The sequence below is a fragment of the Rhipicephalus sanguineus genome, chromosome 3, assembly GCF_013339695.2.
Source record: "Rhipicephalus sanguineus isolate Rsan-2018 chromosome 3, BIME_Rsan_1.4, whole genome shotgun sequence".
In the NCBI taxonomy this organism is placed as follows: domain Eukaryota; kingdom Metazoa; phylum Arthropoda; class Arachnida; order Ixodida; family Ixodidae; genus Rhipicephalus; species Rhipicephalus sanguineus.
The window spans coordinates 13,176,876-13,197,394 of record NC_051178.1 but is presented as its reverse complement, the minus strand read 5'-3'; the positions used below and the strand labels follow the sequence as shown (position 1 = coordinate 13,197,394).

Genomic DNA, 20,519 nt, shown 5'->3' with positions numbered 1-20,519 from the left:
TTATACTAAAGGTTCGATGAGTTATGACGACTTGCAGCTCACTTTAATTTTACATGTACGCTGTGAATTTTCATTGTTTAGAAAACCATTGCTTTAGAAAACATCTGGCGTCTTTCGTTAAGCAGCTGGCGTCTTTTCGTTTTGCTTTAGAAACATCTGGCGTTCTTTCGTTTTGCTTTTACAAAACATCTGGCGTCTTTCGTTGGTTTATTTCATCCATCAACGGCGCTTTGAACAAAATTTTTATTGTTTAATCACGCACAGGAGAAATCTCACCAGGCACTACCTTGGAGGTAAACAATGGCTGCTAATGGGAATGAGAGACAGAAGAAGTCGGCTTTTAGCTAACACTTACACTTCTACTTCTACTAACGTTTCCTACTGGAACATGCCAATGGCTGCTAATGGGGAATGAGAGACAGAAGAATTCGGCTTTTAGTTAACGCGCACGCTGCGAATTTTTAATTGTTCAACAACGCACAGGAAAAATCTCGCACCGGCACCACCTTGGAGGCCAAAGCGTAAGACTGGTTACGCACTACGACTACTACGACAACGACTACGAGGGACGAACGGGTGCCGCCTTAAGGAGCTTCGCCCCTAAAAAATGCCCCCATCTCCCCGAAGGGAATCGTGAGGAAATGCGAATGTATTTCTTGCGCCGAGAGTACATGGCGTAGTAATTTCAATGGCGTAAAGCTGGACACATCGACGCGCTCAATTGTCTCCCTTTCGGGCGCCTCTTTCAACGAACGCTTCCTACGTGCGTTCGTAATCACCTCAGGGATGCAGCGCAAACGCGTTTAGAACGCGCTGTTTTCAGGCTGAACGCGCTGTTTTCACGCGTTTCAAACGCACTGTATGAACCTTTTCAGCCCTGAATTTTTTTAACGGGTAGATAATTTTTTTCTTGTTGACATTGCTTTGTTATCACCTCAAGATCACGAAAATAATCTTTCCTGAGCATCCCATCAGTGTATGAGATAAATAGCGTCATGTCCTATATATAGGACAGCAGGGCTTAGTGGTTGTGAAGGGAAATATGGTGAATTTCGATATTGCTATTTACAAACGCTACAAACGCGTTTCAAACGCACTGCATTGAGGCGGTGGCGCAGGGAGGAGACAGAGCGAACGGCGAGAGAAGGAGCGGCGAAGCACTGCACCTACTCTCTCCACACACGCGGGAGCTCCGCCGAGTCTCCGCGATGCGAGCGCCCTCACACGCCAGAGCGCGCTCCTCCTCTCCACTCACTCTCCGCTACTCCGCCCGCACCACCTGCTCCGGTTGCTAGGGGCAAGAATAAGCGCGCGCGCCCGCAGCTGTTGCTATGGGAGAGGGAGTGAGAGCGGCGAGGCGCGCGGACAACGCCGGATGCCTCACATAGCCTGACTAAGAAATGCATTCGCATTTACAACAACTTTTCGCCCTAACACATCTTTAAAGGAAGCACTCATCACAGAAATTGTCGCCCCTGTGTCCACCAAAGCCATCACAGGCACATCTATTATATATATATATATATATATATATATATATATATATATATATATATATATATATATATATATATATATATTGTGATGACAGAGTGGCATCGGGGTTCTAGCGCGCGGGGGGCTGATAGAGGAAGAGGAAGAAGAGGTGGAGGGAATAGAACAGCTTGGCCCAGGAACGGGTGTTGTCTCTATCTCGTCCTTTACAATGGCGCAGCCTCCGACGTCAATCGAACCTTGAAGCGGAAGCCACGTGTCCTCGAGGGTCATCGGCAGCGCGGGTCTATCCATCAAAGGAACGCCGTCCACGCTTCCTCTATCATGGACTCCACGACTCGACCGCTGCTGCCGCTACTCATCGAATCATCCGCGGACGGCGTCCATGCCTCTTCGGTGGTTCCAGCGTACGAACTTCCAGGAACCGTGCAACCACTTTCGTCTGAGAATGTGCACGGGCTCCTGTCGTCTGGGAACGTCGCGTACGCTGCCCGTGACACGCATCCCATACCCAGGACTCTTGCAACCAGTGAGCATCAAAGGTACGCCGTTCAGGCTTCCTTGGACGTGGATGTTGCCGTCGGGAGTACTGCTACCACCGCATACTCCGTGGACGTGAATCCTCGCTCTCTGTGCGCCTCATCCGACAGCGCCGCGGAGCTGTTGTGTACCATCGCAGAACTCCGCGTCGAGACTAACACCTGGATAGCGCGGTGCACCGAGTTGTATCCTGCCGCTATACCATTATTGTGCGAAATGAATGCCCTGTTTGCTGCAGCTGCCTCACAAGGCTTTGAGTCCAGCTCAGTCCAGAGCCGCAGAGAGCTCCGGTGTGCCCTGACGCAGTTGGGAGACCCGGGCAGGACGTGGTGGGCCCTGTAACGCCCCTTGCTTTACCGAACGAGGCCATCTGTGCTTTTTGCAGTGGTTCGAGGGTTATATACATAAGCCACAAAGAAAATATAATTCAGAAAAACTTGTCGACGCGCGGAATCGAACGGGCGACCTCTCGCTTTGCAGTAGGCCACCAACAGTACCATCTTTCAGCCTGCTAGCGGCAAGCTATTTATATACGCCATTTACTTCAGCGTGCTTTCTTAGTCGCCACATAGATGGCGCGACATGCGCGCGTGGCGCGCTTTAATGTTCGTCGCCCACTCATGCGAACGCCGTTGCTCTTCGCCATACAGGACGTGGTCGCGTTCGTGCGCTTATCTCGAGGAAAGAAGGGGGCGGCCGGGGGGGGGGTGGAGCGGGGGGTTGTATGTCTTGTGCTTTCCCCGCGATCTCCGCGCTGAAGTCACAGCGCGTACGAAGGTCACTTCGGTCTCTGCAGCGGCTGCGTTTGCGAAAGGAGCGCGCTGTTCAAACAGAAATAAGTAACAACTGTGACAGTTACTTCGCGCTCGTGCTGTGTGTACCTGTTCGTTCGTTTTGTGCGCGCTGCTGTATGTTTGAGCAGTGCGCTTCCAGTGTCGAGCCGTGACGCATGATAGTTCGCGGTCGTCCTTTGTGCGTTCTTTTCGTGCATCCTTTGAGCTCGAGCGACGCGCTGGCAATTTCGAGCTGCTTTCCGTTCTTCGCGTTACATTCCAATTTATTGCTACCGCATTCATTGCTTCGCCGTTGCGGCGAAACTGTGACTTTTTCAGGAAGTGCAACGCTCTCATGCATCGATTTCCTGAAAAAGTAATTCCAGAAGCATTCATTATTCCCGGCAGAACTGTTCGTGCACTAGTAGTTGCGTCACATGGACTCTGTTAGAAATGCCGCATGCGTAAGAATTAGACGGAATTGCTCTTTCACAGAAGCTGTCATATTGCAATCGAATGGTTCAGAATGTGTTATGAAGTTCAAGAAGCCCGCTCTCGAGTTTAACGTTTCAAGCCTTCACAGCGACACGCTTTTGGGCCCGCTTATTTAAAAATAAAGCTTGCGCTTCGTTTGAGAGATAGAAAAATGAAATGATTCCTAGCATCGCTACACGAGCAAAGTCGCCGATGCGGTCGCTGACTGTCTTGTGTTAGCGGTGCACCGCCTTTCGCTAGACATGTAATTCTAACGCTCAATCTTCCCCAATGACTTGTTTACCTTGCAATAGAAGACATTGTGCGGAGTTTACGTGCATTTTGTTTGAAAAAGGTGCAGAAATTTGTGATAACACTTATTTGTGCAGCCCTGAAAACAAAACAATTCTTGCACATTTGTACTTCCTACAGCTAATGTTGAGCCCTCACCGACGTTATCATCTTTCGATGGCCCAGCCGTCATGCTTGTTCGACAGCAGGCGGGACAGCACTCGCGACGCTCTATAGCGCGAGCTCATCAACCATGCATGTTTAGTTCGCGAAGAACGTGAATGTTTAATAAGCGGTGACTGTTACATATGAACAGCACAAAGGTGAAATCATGCGGAGTGATGACAGCCTTGTTTACACTCACCTCTCAGGCGATGCCCCAGTCGGCGCATAGCATTTCGATAGCGTAGCACTTCATTCCAGTAGCGGAGCACGTGTACCACAACGCGAAGGTGATTCAGTGCACCACAAGTGACAGAAATCGCAACCCCAAGACGAGAACACATCCACAACACACCGCAACACCGTCGAGGGCTAGCTTGCAGCGCATACGACGAGAACACCGCGCCGCACACTGTACTCCAGAAGCACACGTTGTTGGGCTAGTCGGTTCATGTTCTTTCAGAAGCCACGGAAGTGGCTGTTTCGCGCAAAGAAAACACAAGGGGGGGGTTAAGGGGAGCGCAGTAAATTTGGAATAAGCAGTCGAAAATTTGCGCTCCCCTTAACCCTCCCCTTGTGTTTTCTTTGCGCGAAATAGCCACTTCCGTGGCTTCTGAAAGAGCACATTGTACAGCTTGGGCGCGAGCACATTTCCTTTTTTTGTCTTTTTGTGGGAGGTTTTACACATTTACTTATTCGTATGCCATATAAACGATATTAATTTGCTCCTGCTGTAGTTTCCCTAGTTGTCATGACCGTTTACAGTGAAATGCACTGTTAACAGTTGATTTCTTTAGCGGACTATTTGCTTACGCGCATGCTGACCGTTCGCTCGAGGCCGCTACTGTACTGGGAAGTTTCATCGGAGTAAACGTTGCTTCCTATGGTCCAACAGTTGCTCCCCCAGTTTGCACACGGCAGCACTTACTCCCATTTCGCTCCTTTGCGGCATAGAGTGTAATATCAGGATGTTTGAAGAGAACTGCGTCAATTAACGAACTATAAATAACCCAAGAAAGTCAAAGTCTGGGTCAGTTGATACATGACGCTGAGGCAAAAACCAGTCAAAAAGACGCCGGACAAGGGGAAGGAGTGACACACAACGACTGAACTAGCAACTGTACTTTATTATCTGACAGAAACTCCCAGAAGAACCACAGCGCATGCGCTGGTCACGTAAAACCATGAAGCCAAAAAATTCGGCAGATCCCACGTACCGTGGGAGTCGATGTTATGCAAAGCATGCCGCGGGTAGGTGACTGTGGCGTAACTTTTTTTAGTGAGCGACACGTTACAAAATGACGCTAAAGATATGTTTAAATTTTATACGCACACATATATATGTTGAAGAGCCGCATATGTGTCCCGAGAACGCACGCACGTTTCACGAACTCGTGTGCATGTGTGGAAGAAGTTCTTGGCAGTTCTTGAACAACGGCATCATCACCGTGATCACTGAGCACCAGCAGCTGTTCATGACTTGTTATAGGATCCGGTCGTGATCGTGGTGAGGAGGGGTCCATGTGTAGTGAAGTATGTGGTATAGTAGAGCTGTTGGAATTCTAGGATGCCTCGGTTCCTACACCTACACCCGTTCATTACGTCACATTTTAGCATAAAAAAGCGACGCACGGCTCTTGCCTGCTTAGTGTGAACAAGCAACCCGTATGGGTCCCGAAACGTCTCTGTGTTTTTCACCTTGACTTGGTCAGTGACCGCATTTACACCCTCATGCCTTGGTCATGTCGTCGACAAATCGGCTGTCGACAGAGGCGGCGACAAGTAGAAACCTGAAGCCACCCTTCGCGTTGGTGAGGTATAAGCAGTCGAGGCTGGTAGCCCTGGATAGTGCTACGTGGACCAACATCAGTGGATGGTGTTTGTCGTATTCATAGACTACCTGGGCGTATGTGGCCTACGTAGCCTAGTCTACAAAGCGGCTGTCAATCAATCTGGCATCATCCTCGGTCAGCATGAGGCCATCGCCCAGCCTCGTAAGAAATGAAGTGGACACTGCGTCGTTCTTGCGGGCTAAGTGCAATTTACGGTGCGGTGATGTGGATATCATATGTAACTTTCGTTATTGTATTCCTCCAGGGTCGAGCAATGCTTCAATAAAGCTTGCCGAATCATATGAATGCAAACGTAATGTTTATTAGACTGCTCTAAAAAGGAGCCAACACTGGAACTACAGATGTTAATCTCATATGATGCCTGTATCGTAGGAGTACACATCGTAGGAGTATCATGTAGTGTTTATTGCTTTCTTGAAAAATTGATAGCAAGCCCCAAAACCACAATTGACGTTGCACCGATTTTACGCCTGCGTAGGCTGTTTTTGCCAACCAGTTTATAGACCTGGCAAGGCTCAGTGGTAGAATACCTCATTGCCACGCAGAATGCTTTGGTTCGATTCCTGCAGAGATCCTAATTTTCATTCATTCCATTCGTTGAGTCAACGCTGCGATTGTTGGTTTTCCTTAACGCTCAAGTATTTAGGTTACCAATGTCCGTTCTCGATGTTCCTGGGTAGATATAAACTGTCAATCACCTGTGGCGCATACTCGTACACCGCGGCCCGTGGTAAACGGGTCTGTGCCACACGTGTCAAGTGGAAAGGGTTTGACGACGTACGCGACAGGATTTCAACGTTATTCATGTCATGACCCGGCAGTCATAATCGTCAAATCCTCTTACCCTCCCATGCAAATTTTGGTCTTCACCAAGTTAAGGAGGCGATCATGAGAGCACCCAGACGTAGGCGGCTAGATAGATAGATAGATAGATAGATAGATAGATACGTAGATAGAAACGCTCAAAGTGCCAGAGGTTCGCTAAGAAATGCTTCGCATTTAAAACAAAAACATGAAAAAAGCAAAAGCAAAAATTGGCCTACATGACGGGCAAGAATCTTCCGCCAGAGTGACAGGAACTCGCATTCCTTCTGTAGTAATGAAATGGACGTAGTGCTGACACAATCGCCACTGTGCATGTTGATATGATATGCTTCAAGGATTTCGCACTCCTCCTTGCCCCCACCGCTACCCGAAATCTTAACATTGGAAAACAGCGGCACACAACCACAGAGTTGGCAGTGGCGGGGAAGATTAGCCCCGCCTGACGTGTTCGACGAATTGTGGTGCTCGCGCAGTCGTTCATTCAAACATCAGCCAGCTTGGCCGATGTATACTTTTTCACATGTTAGCGGAATCGCATACACAACATGTTTCGCCGAGGTAGTGTACTTGGTTTAATGCCGAATAGAACACACCGGAGTGCTAGTGGTTCCGCGAGCAACACGTGCACACAGCGCAGAAAGTTTGCAAGGCACCGAAAACACAACTTCTACGCCCTCATCTTAAAAACACAGCGCTAATTTAAACATGGACAGAAGAAACAGCAAACGAGGACGGGCGCTGACTGCCAACAAAGCTTTTATTGTGCGTGCACAAATATATATCTTATAAAACAAAGGAAGGGGAGGGGGGAGATAGAGGGAGGGAGATGGATGCTGAAGCATCCATCTAAAACAGGCGTGTAGATAAGATTGCTGTAGGAAACTGTATTCCTTGTCAGACAGGGTGAGTGACGGGGCGCTAACACACACTGAGCCTTTGCGCATCATCGTGAAAGTCTCGAAAATTTCTCGAGCGCGATTGTCATTGTACTTGCGTAGTACCTTGGTGTCTTGAAGCAGAGGTGCGCATCCGCATTTGGCACAGTGGATCGCTAGATTACTGCCGTGCTTATTCCTCACGTTGTTCGCATGTTCCCGCAGGCGGTCGTTTAGGCATCGTCCGGTCTGGCCGACGTACGTCCCGCCGCAAGTGGTGGGAATTTCATACACTACACCACTTTGCCATTCCACTAGGGGCGACACGTGGTTCTTCCTGCAGGGATCGTGGTCACAGTGGGTCCCGTTCACACGTTTGCACAAAGACCCTAGTTTACAGGGGGCCGAAAACACGACCTGCACACCGGCACGTCCGGCCGCCTTTTTGATTCGATGGGAAACCGTATATACGTACAGGATGACCGCTAACTTCGAATTGTCGAGTTCGGGCCGAGCCTTTACCTTGGGCGACTAGAGCTCCTGAAGTAGAACTTATGCCAACGACGAGAGAAGAGGTTCCGGAAAACCACTTATCTTGAGGCGCTCCATTTGCTTGCAAAAGCTGCGGTTGACTTCGTGGTGGCAGGAGCGGGTGAGAGAATACTTCAGGGCTCCAAGTGCAATGGCTCGCTTGACGATTCTTGATTGGGCCGAGGAAAATGGCAAAAGCTGCTTCTTTGAGCGCGGTGCGTATGCCCAGCAGGTGTGGTTTTGGCTGGGCGGAGCTCAAGGTCGAGAAAACGGATACAGCCGTCGACTGGGATCGCTTTCGTGAAGGAGAGGCCTCGGAGATAGACTGGAAGGCACTGAAAATCAGCTGCACATGCGTGACGGTGTCCTCCGAATTAGCGGAATTAGTGGAATGCCACTAATTAGTGGAATGGCCTAATTAGTGGAATGGCAAAGTGGTGTACTGTATGAAATTCCCACCACTTACGGCGGGACGTACGTCGGCCAGACCGGACGATGCCTAAACGACCGCCTGCGGGAACAAGCGAACAACGTGTGGAATAAGCACGGCAGTAATCTTGCGATCCACTGTGCCAAATGCGGATGCGCACCTCTGCTTCAAGACACCAAGGTACTACGCAAGTACAATGACAATCGCGCTCGAGAAATTTACGAGACTTTCACGATGATGCGCAAAGGCTCAGTGTGTGTTAGCGTCCCGTCACTCACCCTGTCTGACAAGGAATACAGTTTCCTGCAGCAATCTTATCTACACGCCTGTTTTAGATGAATGCTTCAGCATCCATCTCCCTCCCTCTATTGCCCCCCCCTCCCCTTCCTTTCTTTCATAAGATATATATTTTTGCACGCACAATAAAAGCTTTGTTGGCAGTCAGCGCCCGTCCTCGTTTGCTGTTTCTTCTGTCCATGTTTAAATTAGCGCTGTGTTTTTAAGATGAATCCGTACCAACGAGCTCGCATCCAAACTCTTCTAGATCTACGCCCTGTCTCAAAGCGACTTTTTTCACATTGTGAGAAACCTTATGTATGTTAAGCATCACTACAACACTCTTTCGCTGGGAATCAATTGGTTCTGGACATCTATTCGCCGGCCTTTTAACCTCTTGCAGCAGAGTTTCTGCTATAGCTGTCAAGACCTGCTTCGGAAAACCCACTGCTTCCAAGCGCGCAACGTGACTGTCAAAACTCGACTTAACACACTGGTGGCAGCTCTTCTGACGCATTACGGAAACAGTTACTCGCGATTGCTCTCTTAACAATTTTTGAGTGAGCAGACGAGTAGGGTAACAAGGATGTTTTGCTTCTGGGAGAAAAGCACCTGCACAAATGTCCATCATTCCTAAAGGTAAGCGAAAGATCCAAAAACCTAATGGCATTGTCAACCGGAAGTTCATGAGTAAAAGATAGGGCGTTAGAGCAAACTAGGAAGTTACTCAGAACTTGTTCAGCCGCCAGGGTGACGGTCTCATTAGATGATAACTTCAAAATAATCAAGAAATCATCAACATATCTGAAGATATGACAGACACGTGAATCATGAAGAGAGCCCTGAAGCAGGTTGTCAAACTTGACTAAAAATATCTGGCAAAGAATCGGTGCTACACACGTCGCAATACAGATGCCTTTTTTCTGTAAGAACAGCGAGCCATTGAATTCCACCGCCGTGGAAGAAAGATACACAGTTAACAGTTCAAGGAACGCGTCAACGGACAACCCACAGGCATTTTGAAAGGAAACAGGACCATTCTGATAAATGAGTTCACGCACAGCTAGAAACAGTTCACCATGGGGAATGCTATAAAACAAGTCCTCTATGTCAACAGAGAACGCACCATTTGCGCCTGGGAATGCTTTCCTGTGCAGCTCAACAACACCAGAGGAGTCCGCTACACTGTAAGGATCATGCAAGGTGAAGGATCGCAGATAGCGCTGTAGAAACTGGCCCACAACATTCTGCCACGTGTCCGCCTCTGTCACAATAGCCCTCAACGGGCAATCCGGCTTATGGGTTTTTGCGGTGAAAAACACCTCAAGAAGTTTGCCTTTGCAAGAACTTACTTTCGGTGACAAGGTAACCAGGTTGTGCTCCTTTAAGAAGCTGACTACTCAGGACTTCATTTTTGAAGGTTTCTGTTGTGAAGGCAAGAAATTCTTAGCAATGGCTTCCGAGGCGTTTTTACCAAAGCTTCCCGTGGGAAGAACCACGAACCCCCCTTCCTTGTCCGCTTCAAGTAGCGTGAGGTCGTAGCGTGAGGACGCCTTTGCAGAGAGCATCGATTCCTTCGGACAACACACGCTGCTTCTCATCCTTCTCACCCTTTTCAGCTACACGACGTACACTCGCAAGGAGTTCATGTCCGCTGATTCTTGGCTCCAAGCTGAACGTGGGGCCCTTCTGAAGAAGGTTATTCACAGCTTGAAGCACCGAGGCTCCATCCAGAAAAGTAACACTGTCACTGTGGACCTGTGGCCGAACTTTCGTAGGTAAAGTCCGCCGCACTTGATGCCAGAACAACTCAGTAGCTTGGCTTGCCTTGCGACGATGTTCTGGCAAAGAACGGACGCCAGCGGAGTCGCTATGCCCAGAAAGGCACAAAATTCGAAGCCAATCATGCAAGAACCGCACCTGTCTCCAGCACTCTGATTTCCAGATCTTGGTCATGCGCTTCCACCTTGTCCGGCGTCTTTTTGACTGGATTTAGGGGCGAAGCTGCTGATGCCGTGGGTCTGTCCATCCTCCTTCTGTTTGTAGCGTTGTAGTAGCCACCTCTAGCTCGTGAGAAGCGCGCGCTCTGGTATGCAGTAGAAGAAGAAGACGACGTTGACGAGTGACACTATCGTGCGTGTTCGCCTGTGTGGCATTCTTTCTTCTTTACGGCCAGCGTTCTGGTATGCAGCAGAAGAAGACGACGTTGACGAGTGACACTCTCGTTGCGTGTTCGCTTGTGTGGCGTTCTTTCTTCTTTACTACGTCTCGTGTTTTCAACGACACCCGAATACAACATTTCAGAAGTAACGCGCCATGAGGCTCCCTCTTGGCACGCTTTCTCTTTAGCTCGGAGTTGCCAGATGGAAGAGAAGGCTGCGGAACGGAGGGCACGGAAGGCGGCGGCAGCGCGCGCTCGCAGACAGAATCCTGAGGTGAGAGCCCGCGAGGCCGAAGCTGCACGTCGACGCCGCGAAGCAGATTCCGCCGTTCGAGCCCGCGAAGCCGAAGCTACTCGACAAGCTGCACGGCTGCGGCGAGAAGACCCCGCCGTTCGAGCCCGCGAGGCCGAAGCTGCTCGACAAGCTGCACGGCTGCGGCGCGAAGACCCCGCCGTTCGAGCCCGCGAGGCTGAAGCTGCACGGCTTCGGCGCGAATCGGATTTTGAAAATGTGAAGGACCGTGAAGCGGCGAGAAAGCGCGCGTACCGACAGGCAGAGCCCGAGGCTGTGCGACGTGAAGTGGCTGCAAAACGCATCAGGCGGGCTCTGCCCGAAGGCGCCGACGCGCGCTTCCAGCGGGACTTCCTTGATAACATTTTCGGCCACAGTTGCGGTGTGGGCAACAGATTGTGGTTCTGAAACAATCTAGTCACAATATCTTCCATCAAGAAGGACCACGCTCGCGCCAATGCCATCGCCGTGCTGCAGCGAGAGTTCGCTTCGCCCCAGTCATCATCATTCACCACGTGGATATGCTGTGATTTTTTGCCTCAGAGTATAAATAACCCCCTCGGCCAGCAAGCTTGCAGGCTTACACTGGTGCAACCAATGGGTAAATATTCTAAATTTAAACAAATGTAAATCTGTAACCATCTCCCCATGTTCAAACCCCCTTTCTTTCCTTGCTCAATTTCTGGTGTTCGCGTCGAGGCCGATAACTCATTTGAATATTTGGGAGTGACCTTATGCAGTGACCTGACGTGGCGCATGAATATTGCTAACATCGTATCATCTGCCAATAAAACACTAGGATTCCTGAAACACAACCTCTATGATGCCCCTATGCACATTAAACTGCTAGCATATAAATCGCTTCTCATACGAAAGCTCGAGTACGCATCCCCATCTGCAGCCCACACCAGTCCTACCTCGCCTCTGCCCTGGAATCAGTCCAAAACCGTGCTGCTAGATTCATTAATTCCACCTTTATTTACCAAGTCGCATATCACCTTTGAAAGCAGAATCCAGCTTATGTAATCTCTATCTTTGCCGTCACATTCCCATGCTATTTTTCTCCCAAGAAATTTTTAACATGAAAGTGTTTTACGCCGGGGTCCACCACGGCTCCACTGACGTAGTTACGTCACGGATATGGCGTTGTAAAATATAAAGACTAACAGTGGGCAAAGAAAAAAAGAAGAAGAAAAAAGTTCCGTCACCGGGAATCGAACTTACGACCCCTCGCTCCGCAGCGCGCAGCGCGAAACGATTCGGTCACGGACGGCACATTCTTTGGAATGCTAACGGCGAGCTATTTATATACACTATTTGCCGGTGGCGGTACTCAGAGATTAGTGTTACAGCGTGTTTTCGTTATCACTAGCGAGATGGCGCGAAGGGCTCGAATATGGCGCTTTAAAAGTCGCCGCCGTTGTGACCAGCGCCCGCCTCTACAGGGCGTGGTCGCTCGTGCGCGCGCTTATCTCGTGATCGCGGTGGTTCGTACGTCTTGTGTTGAGAGCACGAAGGTCACTTGGCTCACTGCAGCGGCCGCTTTTGCAAAAGGAGCGCGGTGCTCACGCAGAAATAAGTTACAAATGTGACAGTTCGCTCTCATCCTGTGTATGTTCGTTCCATGCGTCCTTTCTGCTTGAGCAGCGCGTTGCAATTTCGGACTGCTTGCCGGTCTTCGCGTGACATTACAATTTGTTGCTGTAGCTTCATTCCTTTGCCCTTGGGGTAAAAGAATGCACAACAAACGCCCAACTATGTCTGTGAAGACACGTTTCACTTTCGTGTTATACCGATTCCTATGACATAGGGATCAGCCATGGTTTTTTACTGTAATCTCGGTGATCCACCTTACATCATTCCCTCGCCCGCATACCTCATAGCGGCGGACATGAACTGCATGTGTCACGTCTACGTACCCACGCCGTTACATTTCTCTTCATTGTCCCCCGCGCAGCTCAAGATTGTAATGGCCTTTCCCACAAAATTGCAGCTATCACTATTCCATCAACCTTAGATAATGTGACAAGCGTTCTTTCCGATCTACAGCACCTGGCTGTACAGTAATCCCACCCTTTATGTAATACCCCCATGTGAACAGGAACCGTCACGGAAAAACAGTCCTGTTACGTATACAGCCTTATCAGCTCAATTCCTCGTGGTTTATTCGTATATCAGGGATACTAACCTCTTGCTGTCTGACATCGCTGATTAGCATCTCCCAAGTTATGGTCTGCTTGTCACACTAGACGTGGCTTCGCTGCACGAACATTCGCCATGCAGATGGGATACGATCACTGCTCCGTTACTATAAGGACTCTATAGATGACAAGCCTATCGACGATCCAAGCGTTGCAATTGTCGGTAGGTCTGTCATCTACAACTTTTAGCTATGAAGACTTTTGTTTATTTGCATGATGAGGCTATAATCATAATCGTTGTGAAAATGAATCTCTGAAATTGTGCTATACAAGTCCAAACCGATTTAGTGTATTACTTTATGGTGTCATATTCAAGGCCACGCGCCGACTTCAATCTTTGTTCATGGGCGGACCATTCCCTATGCAGGTGCCTCTGGTCTGGGTCTAGTGAAGGAAGGCAGTGCTGAAGAGGAAGATGCTGTGTTCGCAGTCCGCAGCGCAGTTCAATGCGGCGTGAATTACTTCGACACAGCTCCGTGGTATGGGCAGGGCCGTTCCGAGATTGTTCTCGGAAAGGTACGCATGCCAAACCAATACCGCTGAGTGCTCGGCATATATGAACGGCCACTCCTTGAGCGACTGGTGAAGGTTGCCCGCGCCACCAATTTCGCTTTGCTCACTGTTCTCTGCCGTGTGGCATCACATGTCATCACCTCGTTTGTGCTTAACATGATCGCTGTAAAAGCTTTTATGAATTCTTGCGCAAGTATCTAAACTCTTCTGACGAAAAATACCATGTCACTGAGGTGTCATACACTTTGCGAGAGACGAGCATCAAATATTAGCAAGTCGACTACCGTTTTCACTGAAGGCTTCTGTTTCTAGGATATCACAAGAGCCAGTGATGCCTAATGATCGGGTAACCCGCGAATGCTCCGTGCACATTCCTCTACCATGATATATAGACGTGACAACGTTGTTATACATACATTACATCCACAATGTTTATTAATGTAAGGCTGGATGCACTATGTACATTTTGATGAAGTATATGTACATTTCGATGAACTATAAACATTATATATACATAAAAGATGTTTTACCAAGTTCAAGAAGGGCGTCCCTCGATGAGTTGGCGGACTGGTTTCCCTTTAAAGGTGATTGCTTTATGACGGATGAATTATATGCATTACATTACAAAGTACAAGAAGGGCGTTCCTCGATGAGCTTGGGGACTCGTTTCCCTTTAAAGATGATTCCTTTATGATCAGTAAAGTATGTTGCCAAGGGATCACCGATGATGGGACGCAATGGAAAGTTGGAGAAGGCAACATCGATACAGGTGCCCCTGATGGTGGTGGCAGGTTTGCAGTCGTACGATACGCATCGGAGAGCGTAATGTGACATCATGTGTTGGCTGGTTATTGGCAAGGCGAGATCTTCCCGAGCTGCTGCTGCGTTGCGAGCCCGTCGCGCTGCTGCCGTTCATGCTGCGGAGCGGCAACGATGAGTGTTCACTTAGTGAGCTCCTCGCGAAGAGAAAGGAAGCGAGCCAAACGAGAGGTGCGGCCCTCCAGCACTCACCTAACTAGCGCTTGCGCCGAGCGTGGTGTGTGCCGCCTTGAGCGGCGGCGCCATCTAGTGAGCATTCTTGAAATAACCGGAGAGAGCGCAGCTGCGCCGAGTGTGGTGTGTGCCGCCGACGGTCACGCGTGTGAGGACAAGGCGCGAGCATAAGAAGCTTGGCGAGCAAGCTCCTAAAACGGAAGACTAAGCAGAGTCTCATCCACATTTACTTACAGCGCAAATCACTTCTTCATCACCATCGTCGTCCTTACTCGCCCACTGCCGGGCCAAGCCCTCTCCCATGTTCCGCCCATCAACCCGGTCCTGTGCTTGTTGCGGCTACGCTATACCCGCAAACTTGGTAATCTAATCTGTCCACCTAACTCGCCCCCTCGCGCCTTCTCTTGGAATGCAGTCAGTTACTCTTAATGATCTTGCCTACGCGCTACATGCCCGGCCCATGCTCATTTCTTCTTCTTGATTTCGAGTAAGCTGTCCTGAACACCCGTTTGTTCCCTCACCCAGTCACTTCTTCAGCAGAAGCATATTTAGTCATGTTTAAGGAAGACAACGTATGTCCCAATAACTGCACAATAAACAGCAGCCACGAAAACAAATATATAGCTGGTAGAAGCATTCTACTTTTTGTTTGACCACACCTACCTAAGATGTATTTGGCAGTGTATTCTCATACACGAAACCAAGTTCTGAATGGGCGCAGGTACACAAGTTAAAATTGGCAGATTTCTACGAATTTGGTTTCATTATTGCAATTTAAGGCAAAAGTGTGTTACAAGGGTGTGTGGTTCGTCCCTTTGGGGACTAATGGGGCTGCCACAACCATTGATCTCTTTAAGAACTAACGGCACCGGGTCTGACAGTTAGTCCCCATGTAGCTAACTGTTAGTCCCCACAGATCACCTCAATGGACTAACATTTAGTCCTCACATTTACCCCTTACCGGCCATCTGTTGGTCCCAACACATCACCTGAATGGACTAACATTTAGTCCTCACATTTACACCTTACCGGCCAACTGTTAGTCCCCACAGATCACCTCAATGAACTAACACTGGGTCCTCACATATACACCTTACCGGCCAACTGTTAGTCCCCACAGATGACCTGAATGGACTAACATTTAATCCTCGCATTTACACCTTACCGGCCAACTGTTAGTCCCCACATATCACCACAATGGACTAACATTTAGTCCTCAGATTTAAACCTTACCGGCCAACTGTCAGCCCCCACAGATCACCTCAATGGACTAAAATTTGGTCCTCACATTTACACCTTACCGGGCAACCGCTACTCCTCGCAGTTGCAATTCGCCGGATGAACTGTCGGTCCACTCAAATACTCCATTTGGATGAACTTTTTATCCCCAGGAATGATTTTCTACACTTACTCTCCGCAAGGCTTAATACTTTTTTTGCGTGTTTCTTTTCGCGGTGAGCAACAAATGCCGCGGAAAAGAACACGCGAAAAAATATTTAGTCATGCGTGTGCCACTGCTTTCGCAGTCAATGCGACAACGAAATACAAAAGTGAGACAATGAAAGGTTTTAATTTTCTCTATACATATGAAGTTTCTGCTTCTTTTAATTGAATTCACTGCAAAATGTTCACTACAGGTCCAGCAGCGTTGTCATATCTCGTACATTCCTTTTTGTGAAGCTGCTCCAACGGAAGCAATAAATGACAGCCATGTACGCGCTGGCGCACACAGCATTCTGCTTCTTGTGGACAACGGCTGCATCCTGCAAAGCACACAAATATTGCAAACAGTTAGCGACACGTCACAAAGAGGATGAAGGCGCACGAAAACAACATGAATTAGAAACACACGTCTAAAATATGGCATGTAAATAATTTCGCCGTGATGTCATACATCATTAAAGACGCATTTCAAACCAAATAGCGCAACAGTTCAATTGCGCCAGCCGCAGACGTCACGCCGAGGCGGCGCCAGCCTAAAAAGTAGCGTTTGCTATCGGCTTGTATTTGCTGGTCCCTCCTGGTATGGCTTTACGACGAAGTGGGACTGTCCGAATGCGCGCGCTAGCAGAGTTGGGGATTTGTAAACATTGAGTCCCACTAATACGTCAGGACAGGGATGGGGGGGAACAGGGGGGAACTGTATATGAGGGCCTTCTATTTGGTCGTCCCAGACTGTAGTGCTTAGTGCTTCTTGTGATTACCGCAGCACCCGCCGTTGTATCTTAGGGGTTATTGTGCTGCAATGCAAAGCCTGAAAACGCGAATGCGATTCCCGGCCTTGTTGGCCGTATTTCAGTGGAGCTAGGGTGCAAAGACCCCAGCTTAGTTCGATTATGCGGGCATCTTAGAACCGAACGTGGTAAGAACATTTCCTGCATTAGGCGTGCCTCATAATCGCACCTTGGTTCTGGCAGGCCGCAGAATTGCGTAAATAGCGTCCGATGTTGTCGTTGATATTACGAGGAGTAAAATACAGCTGGGCGGGCAGCGATATGGAACATGTTAGCGGTGGTGTGTTCCACCAATGAAAGGCAACCGCATTTCAGAGCTACAGAAAATAAAGGAGGACGCTTGAGCTTCGCCCCAAGAGCAGAACGCAATAGCGTAAGCAGGCCCTATTTGCATCGGTAGCTTCGCTTATCGGTGCACACTTCAGCCATGTCGCAAGCAAAGGAGCGTCTGTTCGAGTAAGAAAGGCTGTTTAAAACTATCCTATAATACCTACTGCTAGTACAGTTGCGAAGTGCCCATAATTCTTTCTTTGCATCCGTAGGGCAAGACGGAACATACACAGCTGCTCACTTTGCTGATGCTTTTGCTGAATAAGTATGTCTGAGCGCTTTATAATAGATGGGCGTTGAAACCCCTCACTCGTTGTGCCATTCAGAAGTCTTGACGCATTTCTACGCTTCTGCTGCGTAACATTACATACATTTGAGGAGACTCCTCACACTGCCATATATAGGCTTTTTTTTGGCAGCAGTTCCGAGTAATGACGCGGCTATGTAGTAGAGCACCTGCTTGCCACGTAGAGGGCCTGGATTCGATTCCCAGTGGAACCGAACTTTTTTATTATGTGTTTTTTCGCATCTATCTCAAAATTTCGCTCACAGGCAACGCTTATTTCTCGCTCACAACCAACGACACCGACGCCGACAAAGGAGTTTTTGTGAAACAAGCTCTTTAACGCTGTTGCGTTGAAATAAAGCGTGTACTAGCATTACAAAATTCCCTTCCGTAATTTTGTATGAGCAAGCGCCACACAGGCGTACTTAGATTACTGTAACATGTCTTGTCCTGCAGTGGGCGCAAAGTAACGGGCCTGTACGATTGAGTTGCCGAAAAAAAATTGGCCGCCATCTCGCCCTGCGAACGTGGATGTACCAAAGAGCATACATGCTAATTGAGGGGTATGTTTTATTATTACTTTAGAGTGATGGTAGTCATACCTGCTGTGTGGTCGCTGTGGTTGACCATGAATGGTTCCGCGAACATTTTCAGCTAGAAGAATTTCTTCCGTTTGTGGAGCATTGCATTCATGCTGTTGTTCTGGTGTCTTGGTTAACCCATGGAACTCTTAGAATTGAGTGAATGAGTTGCTTGACGGGCTTTTATATTATATTAGAAAGCGGAAAACACACGCGGGGAGAAGGAAGGGCCATTTCACGCCATTCGAAGCTCTCTAGTGAAGTTCGAAGGAGCTGCAGCCTAATCTTTAGCGGGAATGTGTGGGAGGGTGTTTTCATTGTTCACAGGTGCCTTTTCATCCATCATGCGGTTTTGATGTTTGTTTTGTGGTTTTCTTTATTGAAACGAACACTGATCTCTTTGCTGTATGCGTGATTGCAAGAAAGATATGCCGTTTGCCTTCAGTTCTCCAGTGCCTGAACAGCCGAGTGCTTAAAACGCTTGCCTTCGGGTCGTAGGTACGCGGGTTCGAATCCCGCCACCTCATGAAAAACTTTTTCGCCAAAACTTTCTCTTTGTTTCTACCTCTTTCAGCGCGCCGCCCGTCTGTTGTCCGATTTCTGTGGCACGTACCCGTTCATGATGATGATGACAGTTTCGTGTTTACACCACGACGAAATTACGCGACCAACGAGAGTCATGCAGCTTCGCGGTGAAAATGAGACAGAGGATGCTGGAGACAAAAGCTCGCACTAGTTTTGCTGGTATTGCCGAGCTTTTGCTGCGAGGCTAATTTTTTGCTAGTAGTACTAAGTATGCGTAGACTTGGCTAGGCATGTCACGTGACTACCCGTTACATGACGTGATTTTGGTCACGTGACTAGCTGTTACGCGGCTTTAGGTGGGAACATCCCACGTGGCTAGCTGTCGCACGGTTTATGGCGGGAACAGTCACGTGACCAGCTATAACGCGACGTTGCGCGATTTTAGTAGCGTTACAAAATGTTACGTGATTTTCACTCACTAGAGTAGTTACATGATGTTACGTGATTCGAGCTAGTTACGTGATTTTAGTCACGTGAGTGTTACGTGATGTTAGGCTATTTTAGTCACGTGACTCGATTTTACGGGATGCTTCGCAGTAGTGGTGCCAAGCATGAAGGAAGCTCGGTGGTCTTCGTTTCTCTTTCTGTCATCCTTATTTCTATTTTTTTTTCTGTCTCTCTCCATGTATTCCTTTGTCTTTCTCGCTCTATCTTTCTCGTTCTTGCCCTTCGTTCTCTCTCTCAATTTATCGCTTCCTTTTTCTTTATCTCTCTCTGTGAGACTTTCTCTTTCTGTCGTTTTTTCCCATTTAGATGCGAAGCTAGAGCACTGCACGGGCCGTAATTCTCGGCCCGGGCCCGGCCCGGGCCCGGAACTCGTTCAAATTTACCCGCCCGAACCCGGTGACTCAAAATGATACCCGGGCCCGGCCCGAACCCGAGAATTAATTTCGCCTACCCGGCCCGGCCCGGCCCGACCACAGATCAGACCCGACTGAGGCCCGACCCAGTAATCTAGGTGGTGTTGCCCGAACATGGATTCGACAGTAAGGTGTTTTAAGCGGCAAATATCTAGGCTTTGTTGGCGTGTGTTTCGCTAACAGTTATACTTTACCATACGGTAATTTCTGGTAAAAAGGGGCTCACGGTGCAAGCAGTTGAGCGGACATATTGGATACAATGATTGTTTGTTCGGCAGTGGTATACCGTACCCATTTTTTCTGCAAATACGCTGGGGATCATGAAGGGCGTTTTGTAGCAGACATTGTAGCAACGAAAGTGATTTGCAGCACGAGTTCACTTTAGATAGGGAGCGCAATAACAACAAAGGATGGATTGATGGATGGATAAACTTTATTATGGTCCATCGGAACGCGCTCTAGCACGTTGCGGGCCACTCCGACATCGGAACAGAAAGACCAAGTCTCTCTGCTGCGTCGCAGGCCCGTTGGACTGCCCATATAGCTGTTCTAGCGCGGAGCTGGTAATAGAAGCCTCCCATTTGGACCGCGTGATGACTTCACCGCCACGTAACATGGAGCACCGGCAGAGCATGTGTTCTAGATTAGCTTGGCAGAGAACAAAACGCTCACTTCACTTTGTTTTTATTGCACTCTATAGCCTATTGAAATTTATAGCATGCTGTAACCACAAAGCCAATCGTGCACCCTTCTCGATATGTACCACCTGTTTTCACCATTGTAGCGCCTTGCCACAGCAAGAGAAACAGAAGGAAAAAACCAAATTCGTGACCGTTGTTGCAAATACACTAACCTAGGTAAACGTATGGAACCGCGTGCACCACGTGTATGCGTATAAGCAGCCGAAAGGAAGAAAAAAAAACTATTTCTCATAGCATTATTTTTATATACCACACCAC

At 48.6% G+C, this 20,519-nt stretch overlaps 1 protein-coding gene across 1 annotated transcript in view; it reads left to right on the top strand.

Moving 5' to 3' along the window:
• LOC119386454 (uncharacterized) overlaps positions 1-20,519 on the top strand; it is a 339,529-nt gene that overhangs the window by 33,671 nt on the left and 285,339 nt on the right. The window contains exon 2 of the mRNA XM_037653740.1: positions 13,546-13,694. Within this exon, the coding sequence (XP_037509668.1) occupies positions 13,546-13,694 (149 nt within the window). The remainder of the gene's footprint in view (positions 1-13,545; positions 13,695-20,519) is intronic.